Here is a 15,376-nt window from a genome sequence, read left to right on the forward strand (position 1 = left end):
AGCCCCTGATTACACAAATCATTGAGCGCATCGCAGCCGTGCGAAGCTGGGGATGTCTGAGATGTCCTACCAAAAAACGGCAGCGCTGTCACTTGGCTTTTCTCCGTGGATGTGGAGGTGACCCCTGGGCTCGCCAGCAGCTCGGCACCTGCTGCATGTGGTTTATGAGGCAAAATAAATGTTTGGGCAGGGGCAAAGAATGCCTCTGGGCTGTGGGCATGGCCACACGCGATCTGCCCACGCTGACTGGCAGATAATTGCAGAAGCACTTGGGTTTCTTGAAGGCTGAGTGTGCCCAAGGCAGAAGAGCAATTCCCAGCACAGGGGAGCGTGATGTGGGCCTCCCTCAGCCCCACATGAACCTCTCTCAGCCCCACATGAACCTCATGGCTTTCGGGAGAGAGGCAGAAGAAGGGGTTAAGGGAGGTGATGCCCTTTGCTATCTTTTCCCCTTATAAAAACTGCCCTTTCAGCAGTTGCAAATGTTGAGAGGTGTAGGGCTGGGTATCTTATTGAGATCCCAGTCCAGGGAGAAACCTGCCCAAGGGTTAAAGTTTGAGCAACGAGCAAACATGACAACTCCTCCTACGGCCCCACGTGATCGTGGTTTCAGCTAAAGGCCGTGGGGGGGTGAAACCCATAAACCAAAGCTGTAGCTTCATAGGAGACGTGTTCTGTCAGGGCAGGCTGACCATGGGGCTCCTGCCCAACTTTTCTTTTGTCACTTGGCTGCTCCTCATCGTTTTCCTTAGCCTCCTCGTCCTGTAAGTAGAGGCTGGTCCCCAGGGTGGCTGGGGAGGAGGAAAACGCTGTGCTTGCAGCTGGGGAGGGGCTGGGGCCATCACCCTTGGTGTGAAGGGCCCCAGTACGTGAATTAGTGTTAAAGAACTCACCCTCCGTCTTGCTGTGCTACCTTGAAGGCAGAGGCTGACAAAGGGGGAGGCTGCGGGGGTCCCCATGCCCACCCCATACCAACTGGAAGGGAAGGAGGAAGCTGGGCTGGGCAGGGAGGGAAATAAAAAAGGAACTTCTTAATTTTGGTGTTTTTCTCAGCAGATTCAGAGAGGTGACTTCCGTGTTTCTCCCAGCAGCAGCTCTGGTTGGCTGCGAAGGGACAGGGTGTCCCCGGGTGGGCTGGGCTCTACGAGCGGGAGCAGGGGCAGCGGGTGAGGGCTGTGTTTGCACAAGCGCTTGTGCTCCTGCCAGCAGGAGCCTCCGTTTAAATAGTTACGTTGGCAAAATTGCCCTTTTGCTTATGTCACTCAGGGGAGCTGTAGAGAGCTACACGGGCAAAAACTTAATTTTGCTGTTATAATTTATGTCCCCGCTCAGCTGCTGCGCTGCTGCGGCTCTGCCACCTGAGCGCCGCAAGAGGTCTTTGCAAAGACAAACACAAGGGCAGGTCTCAGCTTGAGGACTTAATCCCTCTGAGTCCTCTCTGCAGCCACCTGAGTCACAGAGCTCTGACCTGCAGAAATAAATGAGGCCCCGAATAAAGACCAGGTGTTTGCCTAGGCTGGGCTACAGCTCTTTTCTGTATCAAAATGTACCCCAAACTGTCTCGTACCCCAACTGACCTTGCATTTATTCCAGGAAGAGATCATCCTCAGCAGGTCTGCTGTTGCTGGTCCATAATTTCAGCTTTCCCTGAGTGGCAGGGACCACCTATTTGAGCTGTTCACTGTGCTCAGGATGAAGAACATTGGTTTTTTTCATTGTGTAAATGCATCTCACGTGCTCTTTGCTTGGCAGTTATGGGATATGGCCCTTCAGGGCCTTCAAGAAGCTGGGCATTCGTGGGCCACGGCCTCTGCCATTTTTTGGAACCTTCCTGGAGTATCGGCATGTGAGTACCATTGCATCTAACTTGTAGTTGGTGCTGTTTTTCCCGTCCTTTGAGCATCTTTTTCCTCTGCCCTTGGTTCAGTCAGAACAAAATGATGCTTTCAGGTCGGAAGCTCTTTGGACACACAGAGAACACAAAAATTACTTTTCGGGTCTGGTTGACCTGAATGAGGTGTGCTGTGTTTTTCAGCTACTTTGTAATTTCAGTTATTATTTTCTCCCTGGGCTTCTACCTGCTCCCCAGCAGCTGAAGTTCTGTTGTGAACAAAGAAATAAAACATTGGAGAGACACCTAAGACGGCTGATTTGTGAGAACCGCGTGTTTCTTTGTGCTTTGTGTCATTCCCATGAAGATGTTGAATTAGCCCCAGTGATGACCCCTCCAGCCACTTGCTGTTGGGCCATTCTGAAACTAAGCCAGACAAATAGATTTCTAAATATAACTCAAATATTATCAAGTTACCAAACCTTACTGAATAACTAGGTAGTAGCTGGTCCCAGGTATCTAACTGTAAATGCAGCACAAAACATATCAGCTCCAATGAAAGAGATGTTTTAGCTTGTGTTTGCTTACAGCATGCATGTAGTCTCTTACTAATGGTTTAGTTGATGCATGGTGAGTGTTATGTGTCCCCTAAGTTTCATCCTTACAAGTAACATCAGTTAAAACCTTAATGGAAACAAAGCAAAACAAAAAAAGCCATCATCACTCCGGTTCAGTGACTGCAGTGGAAGATCTCCTGAGGACAAGGCAGCAGCAGCTCTGACTTGTTGAGCTGGAGATGAAAGGACACCCTGGGATCTGGTTCTGCCCGCTAACTCTCCTTACGCTAAAGCTGTGTACCCTGTCGTACCTTGAATTCAGTACATTTCTAGCTCAGGTTGGCTAGGGGAAGTTGAAAGTGCTCCTCTCTCTGCTCTCTTTTTTCACTCCAGTGCAAATGTCCCCTCAGTGTCTATGTGACTCTTAAGAGCTACCACGCACCCCCAATCTCTGCCACTGACAATGGGTCCGTGGGATGCACCATGCTGCCAGCTGGGACCTGCTTTGATTGCTCTTCACTGGCAAACTGTTCATTTCTCCTTTCTTCTTTTGCAGGGAGTCCTGAATTTCGATCAGATGTGCTTTGAAAAATACGGTAAAATCTGGGGGTGAGTCTCTTTCTGCAGAACAAAACTGCCCGTTTTGTTCGGGGGGCTCTGCGGCCCCAAAATAGAATGAGAAAAGGTACGTTGCCACCATGTCTCAGCACTGTAATTCCAGTAGTGATAGCAAGGGGAAAATCCAGATTAACCACTGGGAAAGTCTCCATCCATCTCTCCAAGGCTTCTCTCCTGCTGGGATTTCCGTGTGGTGCAGGGCTGGGACAATGGTGGCCAGTTTGGGGGGCATCTTTTGTTTCCATAAGCTTTGAGAAGAACCTTTTTTTTTATTTATTTCCCCTTTTGGGAGCTTTAAAACCAAAACAGTGGCACTGGTGACCTCAGGGTTGGGGAAGCTTGAGGGAGCTCCCCTCATCCTCCAACACCTGCCAAGTCAGCGCGGCCATAGCTTTATCTGTTAGCTCCAGATGCACCAGCAAGCGAAGGCACCGGTCATTTCCCAGCCACGCAGCCTGCCCAGAAAGAAAACTCTGCTGCTTGGTGTCAAACTGTGCCTGACGCCTTTGAAGCCAGTCTCCTGTCCGTCTCGAGCAGAAAGCAAGCTGCAGGCTGCCGCCGGGTTTTTCGTCTCCCGCCCTGCTTCTCCCAGCTGCCTTTCAACCTGCCTCCCTGCTCCCCGCACAGAGCCGGGTTTGTGCAGGGATCTCTTATCCTGCTTTTCTTGGGAACCTCTCAAACCGAAGCAAAATTGGTGTGTGCACACACAAAAAAATCCTAGGAGACATCATGAAACCTAGCGGTTTTTCTCTTTTTTTTTTTTTTTTTGGAAAGATTAAATGTTCTCAAGCCTCTTGAAGACAGCAGCTTCCCTCAGCTGCGGCCCAGGGCTCTCTGCCCCTTAGCCCACACCATGGCTTTTAAGTTTTTCTGTCTCTGTTAATGGGAAAATGGAGGAGACAGATTAATTTTTCCCCTCTCATTGCCTCTTAGGCTGGACAGGGAAATCTCTTTACCCCACTGGTAGACTATTGGGTGTGGATTTATTGCCGCCAGCTACCAGTTGCAGAAACAGAGCCCAGTGCAGGGGATCAACATCGTGACAAAAGCTGCCTTTTATCTAAACCCACGCTGCGTTGGCATCTCTTTAACACCACAGCCGATTGCTAGCACTGCTCATACTGTCTGTGCTTGGCACTTTCTTTCCCTTTCTCCTGTTTTACTGCATAATAACACAGTTTCAGCCTCCTCCCTTTGGCTGTTTCATCAGGGGGGACTCAGCTGGCCCAAACCCTCCAGGCTCAAGCAGGCAGCAAGTGCTGACCACAGACAAAGCAGTTGCTTCTGCTCCAGCTGACCAGGAGCGATGAACTGACTCTGCCTTTCTCTTGGCTTAGGATTTTTGACGGCAGGCAGCCTGTGCTGGCTGTTCTCGACCCCAGCCTCATCAAAAACATCCTGGTGAAAGAATGCTATACCATTTTTACCAATCGCCGGGTAGGTATCGGGTCCTGCTCTTTCCTCTTCAGTGACAAGAAAGAAAGAGTTACTTCTTGGTTTCTGTTCTCTAAGGCCTTCAGTTTTACCTCAGTTTATTGATGGTACTAACAACAGAACTCTGCTAGGGAGTTGCAGAGGCCACTTTGACTGAAACATTGGGATATCAGCCTAGTTGTATTCTGGGACTGATGTCATTTACGTCACTTTTGTTTCCAAATCTGTTGTTTGCTGGTTGAGGTAGGGCTGATATGGCTTCAGGGACCAAATCAACACCCCATGGTGGTTTGGGGTTTTTTTTGCATTACTGTCATGTGGAAGAGGGTTGGAAACCTTCACCTATCTCCTTGTATAACCGTGTCCCTTTCACTGTAAAATTCTCCCCATGCAGAACTTTCGTCTGAATGGGCTCCTGGAGTCGGCCCTCAACGTGGCTGAAGATGAGAAGTGGAAAAGGATTCGCACTGTGCTGTCTCCAACCTTCACCAGCGGGAAGCTGAAGGAGGTAAGGCAGAGGCCACTGGGACTTTGCATCAATAGCTGGAGGAGGACTGAGCCATTTCTGTCTACAAACCTCCCCCTCAAGTGGGGAAGTCACCCAATTTGTCAAGACCACATCCGTCAGCACCTATGCTGTTGGGCACAGTTCAGCATCATGGTGGCTGTCTACCATCATGGGGAGGGAGTCAGGAGAAGGGCATGGGAGGGGAAGTGGCATGCCAGGTATTCCAAGCTGAGGCTGTTGGCCCTATGGCTTGTGTTTTCTTCTTGCTAACTGCATCAATGAGACCACGGGTGACCGTCTTCCATGCACTCAGGAGCCACGTTCACTCACAGCTAGAGTGGATGCTTAGCTGGCATGGGAGCTGCATGTGGATTTTAGGAGGAGAACCTTCCTCAATCATAGTCAGATAAGCTCTGTGGAGCAGTTATTAAGATGAGAGAAAGCAATGTCTGAGGCCTGGAAATGATGCCTTCCCATTGCCTGCAATTTCTCCATAAGCCAAAGACTTGGCCGGTCACAGATGGTGGCGTGGACTTGTACAGCCTTGTTTGGTGCAGGTGAGAGTCAACAGCGCCTTCTGCTTTGGTTTGCATTTCAGATGTTCCCTATCATTAATCACTATGGTGAAAAATTAGTGAAAAACATTGAGAAGAAAGTGGCTAATGATGAGTTCGTGACCATGAAGGAGTGAGTAACTGTGTGGGGCTGACAGGAAAAAGTTTGTGTTCAGTGTGGGGAAGGGGCTGTTTTGGAGAGCCTTTTCCATGCTTCCAAGATCCCTTGTCAGCTATGGAGGCAAACTCCATGAGGATCATGGGCATTATGCTCCTCAGTGGTGGACTTGTTTTGCTCTTCTCTGCTCAAACAGGATAGATGTGGTCTGTTCCCTATTTCATTGTAACTGCGGGTGGATTTTGAGGAAGGAGTAGGGCCCATTCCAGGAGCCCCACAAGTTATGGTATTTTTGGATGGATTATTACAGTCTCTTTTACGGATGGAGATTAGAATACCATCTTTGTTACTTCGTACTGCAGTTCAGTGCTTTCCAGCTACAGCCTATGTTTTTGATACTGAGAAAAACTGGGGGGACGAATGCAACTGGGGAATCCTGGGAAAATATAATGCTGGTTACTGTCACTTCAGGATGGGACAGAGACCTGTCTGGACTGAGTCCTTGATTAAAAGAGATCCTGCCTTCTATGGCTTGTTCCTAGATTGGCTCTTCTTCACTACTCTGGTTGGGTTCATCCCATTTACTTTCTCTTCTTCTCTACCTAGCATTTTTGGAGCCTACAGCATGGATGTGGTGGCCAGCACTTCTTTCAGTGTGAATATTGACTCCATGAGCAACCCCAGTGACCCCTTTGTCACCAACATTAAGAGATTTCTCAAATTCAGTTTCCTAAACCCCTTTTTCGTATTCTTAGGTATGACACACTTCATCTCACACAGCCCTGAATCAATGTCAAAGGTGGTGACCAGCTGCATGTCTTGGTAGAGCCCTTAGTAGCTTTGAGACCTCTTTGCCATACGGGAGGTGCTCAACACTTTGCAGGATTAGATTCACTCTAGCAGATCTGTTTCTACAGTCTCCTATTTCTATAGTCCCCTAGGGAGACCAGCGTCAAGATTTTTATATCCCATGTGGGTCTTTGCAGCACTGTCCTACAACCAGAGAGCCTGTTTGCAGACACGCAATGGAGAGCTTTTCTGTCACAGAGAGTTGTGCCACACTTAGCGTGGCATTGTGGCCATATGGTAATAATTGGAGAAGAGTCTCAGGTGCTATTGCATGCCAGCCATGGTTGGGTAAAAAGAGGCAACAAGAAGCATTTTTGGGGGGGTCAGAGTCCAGATTTATCCCTCTCCTTTCTGTGCTTTGTGCCAGTTTTGAGTTTCTTGGGCCCCTTTGAGCTAAAATACATTGTTCTTTTCTTTTTTCTCCTTTTAGTATTGTTCCCCTTTGTTATCCCAGTGCTGGAAAAGATGAATGTGACTCTGTTACCCTCAGAAGTCATGGAGTTCTTCCGGAGTGTCTTCATCAAAATGAAGAAGGAGCGAGAAAAGGGCAGCAGCATGGTGAGTCCAGCCCAGGTGGCCTTTCCTTTTCTGCCCTTGAGTGCAGGAGAGATCTGGTGGCATCTTCAGAAGCTGTGGTGTGTCATCTGCTCTTCATAACAACTCCCAGAGCATCACATCTGGCCTGAAATAAGCCCTCCCTGGGCTTCCACTGTGCACTGAAGCCATGAGCTTGCTGGTGGGGCTGTGAATGGAGCAAGTTTTTCGTCAAGGAGCTTGTGCTGGACAAGGTTTGCCTCCTGCCCACCCACACCTCCTCTGATTGCTTCTGTTTCTCCTCAGGACCGGGTTGATTTCCTGCAGCTCATGGTTGACTCGCAGAGCTCCAACGACAGCTCCAAGTCCGCTGAGACTGACTCGTACAAATGTATGTCTTGAGATCTGTCCTCCTCTCTGCAGAAACCATGGTAGTTCCTCATGCGGTTAAAGGAAGGCAGTAGGAGAGGATTTTAGTCATTGATGCTATGGGAGGTTAAAGGTTGCAGTAGTTGGGCTGTAATGATGCTTATCATACATCAGCCATATTTTGTTATATCCCATTTCCTGGGATAAATTCCGAGGTCTGTTTGTGCAACAAAGAGCAAACAGAGTCAATATCTCTCTACTCCTGTTTCTTATTTTATCTTCTCTGAAGGCCAGCGATGTTGGCTGTGTTTCATAAAGCACACAAAGCACATATGCTGCACATGCCTTGCTCATCTGTGAGCTCCTCTCTGTTGCTTATCCTTGGTAAACTCTTAGATTTAGAAAATAGCGGCTTAGCCAAGGCATAACCCCAGTCCACCAACCTCAATCAAGGCAGGATGCCTGTAAACTTTTGGGGTGCCAGGAGAGGGTACTTGTATGGCACCCAGCACTGCAGGCTCCACCATGGCAGTGCTTGAACACTGCTGTGGTGCCAGTGTTAAATGTGGTATTGTCCTTGCTACCACCGCCACACTGTGCTTAGGGCTACCAATCCCTCAGCAGCACAAGGCTCACCTCTTGGCGTAGAGGAGATGCTGGACATCTCTTCATCTCTTATTTCTCCTGGCACGTGCCCCTATTTTTTTGGCCCATAAGTTTGATCCCAGAAGACAACAGAGACTTTCTGAATCAGGCTCAGGCTGTGCATACCTTGATTCTGCTCTTAAAGAAAGCAGTGTAATGCTGCTGATCTTGACAGCAATGCCGGATCCCCACCTTCATGGTACCAGAGGCTTAGCTGGATGTTTCCCTTACCAATTATTAAAGAGTTACAAACACTGTTACGTAGATTGACCAGTGGGACCCTGAATTTCCACAGGTTAACCACTGTAGTTTTCAGCTTCTTGCATGTGCTTTTATGCCTCTTTTCAGCATTAAGTGACGAGGAGATTCTGGCCCAGGCTCTTATCTTTGTCTTTGCAAGAAAGCAATGTAATGCTGCTGATCTTGACAGCAATTTTCTGGCTGTACAGCAGTGCCGGATCCCCACCTTCATGGTACCAGAGGCTTAGCTGGATGTTTCCCTTACCAATTATTAAAGAGTTACAAACACTGTTACGTAGATTGACCAGTGGGACCCTGAATTTCCACAGGTTAACCACTGTAGTTTTCAGCTTCTTGCATGTGCTTTTATGCCTCTTTTCAGCATTAAGTGACGAGGAGATTCTGGCCCAGGCTCTTATCTTTGTCTTTGCTGGTTATGAGACCACCAGCTCCACCCTGGGCTACATATCATACAACCTGGCCACCCACCCTGACGTGCAGCAGCGACTCCAGGACGAGATCGATGCGAACCTGCCCAACAAGGTAGAGGAGAGTGGGGAGATGCTGGGGTCATTCCCACCTGTGCCTTGTAGACCCTGAACCAAAAGCCGGGTTGGAAAAAAGAGTGGAGGAGGTGCTGGCACTGAGATTTCCCCTGCCCTTGTGTCCGATGCCTGCAGGTGAAGCGTTGCAGGGATTTTAGAGTGGGGGTTGAAGCCTCATGTGTGTAGCCTTCCTGATTCCTCTCCCTAGGCTACTCCCACGTACAACGCCATCATGCAGATGGAGTATCTGGATATGGTGGTGAATGAATCCCTCCGGCTCTTCCCTCCCGGGGGCCGGATTGAGAGGGTCTGCAAGAAGACGGTGGAGCTCAACGGCGTGACCATTCCAAAGGGCATGGTGGTCGTAATCCCAGCCTATGTGCTGCATCGAGACCCAGAGTACTGGCCAGAGCCGGAAGAGTTCAGGCCTGAGAGGTGAGGGCCAGACGGGCAGAATAGCTCAACCTCAACCCTGGGAGTGGAAATGGCAGTGAAAGTGGGGAATGCATGATTATAACATTTAAATTAGGCATTTATCATTGTCTGACATCTAGTCCCAGCATTACCGTGAGGGGAGTTTTATGATCTACATCCATAAACTGTGCATGGAATTTAATTAACTGCATTGAAGGGAGCGACAGTGAGAGCAGCTCCCAGCAGCTGTAACACTGAGGGGTTTATGGCCAGATATTAAAACAAGAGCCATTGGGTGACTGGCACGATGCCGTGAAAATCAGCAATGGAAGGGCAAAGATGGATAGGAAATAAAACTCAAATTTTGAAGTGAAGTTGTGAAACGATCCTTGCTTTGGAGTCTCAGTCAGTCCCCACAAAATAAGGCAATGGGACACCCCAGGCCTGGTAGTCTTCAGGTGACCACAAAAACACAGAGAGGGCAGGAGCAGATCTCTGCCCTCCCAGCAGGAGCTGAAATACCCCTGGAAGCTAACCCCGGTATGGGGACGTGCTGACCTTTGGGAAAAAATGGCAGAAGTTAGGGAGATGTGTGCTGCCGAAATCACCTATGGACTTCTATGGTGTTCAACTTGTGTTGAATGCAGGAGGAACCACCCAACTGGGAGTACTCTGCCAATGGGCATGTTATACCAATTGCTCCAGTAGCTGCATCCTTACTCCAGTTGACAAAGTGGGCATGGATAGCTGGACAGGAGCTCTTTAGGGATGAGTTGCCTTGCTAGGACTTCATCAGAGGGATGTGCTGCTGTCTCAGTAGCTAAATATTTCACTGCTGACTTAGCGTCGCTGAGGTTTGTACCTGGACCTCATGCACTGGGAATGAAAAGCTTTCTGACATGAAAACTAACTGATCACTAAGAAGTATTACTGAAAATGCTCAGTGGCACATTTCTCTGTGAAGCTGATTGTTCTTCCCTGTTTTTCATGATGAGCAGAGGAATGGCTGGCATGTCTCAAAAGCAACCCTCCCTTTAGTCACACAGGGGGAGAACGACTCTGTGTTCGCTCAGTCCTTTGATCTATAGGGAAGACGTGAAGCTGTAGACCTGTGCGTTTTAGGGTTTGAAATCTGGGTTCAGTTTTTGAGCTGTGAGGGAGTTCTGAGAAAAGAGTAGTTATGAACTGCATTAGCATATTTCAGGTATTCCCTGCTTGCCTGATGCGCCTGGAGATGCACAGCCAACTCCAAGCAGCAGGATAAAAGCAGAGGCATAAGGTATCTACTGAGACAGAAATAAGGGACTTAGCTGTGTTCTTCTAATACACACAGAAACACAAAAGGCTTTTACCTTCTAGACCCCTCATCACTTCAGGTCTGAAAGCTGACATCTTGGGACAGTAGCTATTTCTAACTTCTTCTTCTTGTAATCAGGTTCAGTAAAGAGAGCAAAGAGTCTATTGACCCCTACACCTTCCTGCCGTTTGGGGCTGGCCCCAGGAACTGCATTGGGATGAGGTTTGCTCTCCTTGTCGTGAAAGTGGCTGTGGTCGTCCTGCTGCAAAACTTCTCATTCAGAACCTGCAAAGACACTCCGGTGAGGATGTGGGATGGTGTGTTCGTGTCTGCCCTTTGGTCCCCCTGCAGTGTTCCTGTGTGCTCTCTTTCACCCACAGCTCAGGACAAACAGGGAACTTTTGTGCACATTAAATCTCTCCCTTTCCTGAGGAGTTGAAAGACCAATTCAGGACCGCTGGACCTTGCCTGCAGACTTGGGTTTTACTACTTCGCACAGAGCTCAGGGAGGAAGATTTCACTGCAGATTGGAGATGCATATGGGAATAACTGTATTTAAACATTCTCAGTTAATTTAAATGGTTCACCACAAGTTACTGATACATTTTTTTTAAAGCCTCTACAGAAGCAAATTTAATAGTGGTGGAATATGTTGGCCTGAAATCCCAGAAGTCCCCTGGCTAACTCTTTGGGTGCACCTCTGTGAGAGATCCCAAGACACCAAAATTAATCTCTTATAGGCAACCAGGCAGTGTCTAAAGGGTAACAATCTTCAAGCAAGCACAATCTAAGCTAAGTTTGAATTGGTGACAGTCTCCCCTCTTGAGGCTGTGCAGGATCCCACCAGGTTTTGGTTTTGCCTGAGATCCCTGTGAATGCCACGTGCAGGGCTGATAGGTCAGACCCTGCAAGATGGGACTGTTTGACATAGGCTGTAGGAAATTTTGTGTCAAGCAGGCCCTCCTGAAAACATGGCAACACTCTATGACTCAGAGGCAGGTTTGGTGCTGGCTTCCAAACCCAACTCTGCTTTCTGCATTGACTGCCGCAAAAGGCATCTCCATTAATACAATTTGTTCACGAGGCAAGCTTGGGAAATTAGAGCAAAGGGGGCTGCAAGTGTATTCGAATGACATTTGTTGTAAGAAACAGAAAAATCCTTATTAAATTATTACTTGGCACGGGTGCTGAGCTGGAATCTCCACAGATTCAGATTGCAACTCAACTAGTAACCTGGAGGTGAAAGACTGTAATAGTCCATTAACAATGCAGTGACCTATCCACCCTCCCCCAAGTCTAATGACATTTTTCTAGTCCTCTGCAATCCATAAAATTGATTCTTTTTATAACTGCCTTTAATTAAAAGGAGACAAGTTAAATATGTATTGTATTATTGGTGCCCATAGGTTTATGGGGCTCTTTTGGCCCTTTTTTCTACAGAAGATGTCAGGTACATCAGATCAGAGCAGGAGGGAAAAATTCATGCAGGAACTTCCCTTTGGAATATGTATATGGAAGCTGCAGCCTCCTCCCACTCCTCCACTGATAACACATTGGGCTCTGAGGCTCGTTGCTTAGATTTCCTGAAACAAAGTTTACTGGGATATGGGGATTTTAATGTAGATTGTCAGGCTAGGGGCGCATTGCCCTTGTCCTGATGGGGAGAAGGAGAACTGGGATGTGAGCAGCATCAATTTGATGGAGGAGACCTAGTAAAAGACTCTTCCCTCCTCTGCAAGATGACTCCCTCCAACTCCAGCTTTAAATGTTCTTTTCATTGAGATGTCCAGCCCACCCCAAGGGACCCCATCACTTTTCTATGTGAGGATGTTTTTACTTTGGTATTCAGCCTGAGCAGCAATCTTAGTTTTGTTCTTCCCAGAGAGGTTATTGCTCCTCCAGCTCCCATTACAATGTAGCTCCCCTTAGCACTGACGCACTTTAGAATTAAACAAAATGACACCGTGTGCCCCTCCTTAGCTGCGGCTCCCCAGGTGGATTTTGGCTGCCTTTCCCTCTACGTGCAGCCTGTTGATCAGCACACTGAGCTGTTTCTACCATGCCACGAGAAAGCCAAACTTCGCTACCCAGTTTATTCAAGAGCTGAGGGTGATTAAACCCCAGCTCGTAGCTGTTTTGCATGAACAATAACAATCATGCTGCTCTAAGTACATCTGTAAGTTAGAAAACGCACTGGAAACAAGGGGTGGCTGAGACATGTGTGGGCTGTAGGGGTCCTGTTGGTGTCATGACTGTCCTTTCTCCCAGCTTACATGGCTATTTTGTTGGGTTTTTTTTCCTCCTGCTCAAGATCCCACTGGTTCTGGACACGCAAGGTTTCATGCAACCGAAGCAGCCCATTGTCCTGAAGATGGTCCCCAGAGCCCATGCTGGTCAGGAGAAGTGAAGGACGCAGGAATGAATCAGAGGTGGATCTTTTGTTTGCTGATGCACCCTCTAACTCTTGAGAAGAGACCCAGACTGATGTGTGTGCATTAGGGGTATGCCCAGCAGAATTAAATGAGAATTATCCTAATGAAAACTAGCCCCAGAGCCTGCTGTACCCGATCACAATAAGCATTTTGCGAAACTATTTGCACTCAAGTTATTTGGACATCTTTTTTTCCTCTCTCTCTGAAGAGGCACTTTTCTAAGCAATTTGATTCCAGACACTGTCAGTCTCTTCTGGCAGTGTAATTTAAATCAAGACAGCAAGAGCAAATTGCACATAGTTAAGTAATGCTACCACTGCTCCTGTTCCTGCTGCCTGCTGGGTGACTCTGTACGTCTTCTGGGTTTGTTCTCCTGGGAATGCAGAGTTGTCCAAGCCTGTTTCCTCAGCTGTGTGCTATGACCCTGACAAGTGTTAAAGTGGTCACATCCTTGCAGGAATGAGCGCCTGTGGCAAATTTTATCTGACGCTGATTTATTTAGATTTTTTCTGATGATTTTAGATGGCTTTTGCGTGATTCAGATTGCAGTTGAGTTAACCAGAGGAGTCCAGAGACAAACAGTTACCCCTAATGACTGGAGATTTGCAGAGGAGGAGAGAACTGCCCCACATGTGTTTTCTGATTGTTTTCTTATTTTACTGCGGGCATGCAGCCATCTCCCCTAAAAGGGACTGTCAACACAGGCACCATCTATACTGCTGTCATGACACCTTTTAGTCTCTGATTTATATTAGGCCACTGTAAGACCAACTTAACTGGATTAATGCAGGGTGCAGCACTGAGAGCCTTCAGATGTCCTGGAGAACCCTCATGTGGAAGAAAGGCGTTGCCTTTGGCTATTGCGACCTGGAAAGACTTGCTAGGCTTTGTAATTTTTGTAGATTCTAGAAGACCTGTATGCTCACATTTCATCTTATACCTCCAGAAACTGCTACTGGAAGGCTGACTGCAATAAAAAGCTCAGTGACCTCTTCTGTAACCAACTGGTGCCAGTCACTGATTCTGTTCTTTCCTCTACACACAAGTGAACCCACCTGAAGGTCTCGTAAGCCATTGGCCAGACACATCTCCCAGCTGGGCTTCAAAGGAAGTCCCTCTGCCTCAAAAATATGTGCCACAGAGTGGAGATAGAAGTCCTCTTGTGCAGTTCATTCTTGTAGCACCACGAATTGCCAAGGGTGAGGTGTTGCTGGGCTCAGCCAACATTTGTCTTTCTGTGAAAGCAGAGGGGTTTGATTCCAGCATCTGTTCCATGCTGGAGCGGGTGCAGGGTTCAAAGTGCTCTCCATGTTCTCTCCTGAACACCTCATTCACCTACTTCTGTGCTCTCTTCCACAGGAGGACATCTTCAGCTACCAAGCTGACGAATTTCAGTGCTGGGTGTAATACTTGCATGTGCATATATCTCTAATCCAGTCACTACCATGAATGATGCTGCTTGTGTTCCTGGAGGATGGAAACTCATTACATCCTGAATAAATCCAAGGCATTACCCCATGTGTATCATCAGCAGTAAAAGATGCAGTGTTTAAGATATTCCAGACCGAAATAAATGGCTGAGCAGAGCCATTGATGGTGTGAGGTGTTTTCCATTGCAAAATTGGGCTGAAGAACATTAGTCACTAGACAGCAGGTTTTACATTTCTTTTATATTCTTAGATAGATAGATAGATAATATATATTGTTATATATCCTTTTTATCTTTTCTTTCTATATTTTTGAGGAATCTAGTAGAAAAATCCCAAAAGAGACATAATAACTTTTCTGCAGCAGATTAAATCCCCCAGCGAAAGACACCCTTGCCTGGATGTGTAAGGGGAAGAGTAAGGCTGCTTCTCCAGAGAGTCACTGATGAGCTGGATGAGGGGGTTAGAAAATTCCCAGCAGCTCAGGCACCCACAGCCTGCTCCCTTCTGCCCCCATTGTGCGAAGTGACAGCTTGTTTTCAGCTGTTGCTGTCCCCTTTTTTAAAGCCACAGCACTGTGTTTGACTGCGTTGGCACATCTCGGGGGAGAAGGACAAAATATAGAAGCAGTCAAACCCCTGGAGAACAAACAGCCGAAAAGTGACTGCACCGTCACAGCGGTTCACAGAAAGGGGCATGGAAAATACTCAGGTCTCTGCCTTGAGAGGTGACCGAGAAGATGAGGGTGACAAAGTCACACGCGGTGTCACAGGTCAGGGATGAATTAACGGCCTGGCTGGAGCAAAGGCTGTAGCTTGCCCGCTAGCAGCGAGGGAAGGGTTCTGCCTCCTCGCTCCATGCCTGTGTTGGAATTAATCACTCACATACAAATGTCAACACTACGGAAAACATCCTTCAGGATAATCTCTCTCACAAAGCTGCTTAACATTTTGGTAATACACAGTTCACTTGCAGGTGTCAAAGGATTTCAGCCTCTCTCATCT

The 15,376-nt window shown here is 47.7% G+C and overlaps 1 protein-coding gene across 1 annotated transcript; it reads left to right on the top strand.

Moving 5' to 3' along the window:
* The first annotated feature begins 693 nt into the window (after positions 1 to 693).
* On the top strand, positions 694 to 12,920 carry LOC104537429 (cytochrome P450 3A29-like). Its single transcript, XM_010180324.1, has 13 exons — positions 694 to 764; positions 1,753 to 1,846; positions 2,945 to 2,997; positions 4,344 to 4,443; positions 4,835 to 4,948; positions 5,547 to 5,635; positions 6,227 to 6,375; positions 6,900 to 7,027; positions 7,310 to 7,394; positions 8,640 to 8,800; positions 9,011 to 9,237; positions 10,652 to 10,814; positions 12,825 to 12,920. Exons 1-13 carry the CDS (start codon positions 694 to 696, stop codon positions 12,918 to 12,920), a joined length of 1,530 nt encoding a protein of 509 aa, XP_010178626.1.
* The last annotated feature ends 2,456 nt before the right edge of the window (positions 12,921 to 15,376 follow it).

This window comes from Mesitornis unicolor, unplaced genomic scaffold, assembly GCF_000695765.1.
Source record: "Mesitornis unicolor isolate BGI_N332 unplaced genomic scaffold, ASM69576v1 scaffold1183, whole genome shotgun sequence".
NCBI lineage: Eukaryota > Metazoa > Chordata > Aves > Mesitornithiformes > Mesitornithidae > Mesitornis > Mesitornis unicolor.

Coding starts and splice junctions, on each gene's coding strand:
- LOC104537429 (XM_010180324.1), top strand. CDS start 694: ATGGGGCTCCTGCCCAACTTTTCTTTTGTCACTTGGCTGCTCCTCATC. Junction 4,444..4,834: donor CCATTTTTACCAATCGCCGG/GTAGGTATCGGG, acceptor CTCCCCATGCAG/AACTTTCGTCTGAATGGGCT. Junction 6,376..6,899: donor CCCCTTTTTCGTATTCTTAG/GTATGACACACT, acceptor TTCTCCTTTTAG/TATTGTTCCCCTTTGTTATC.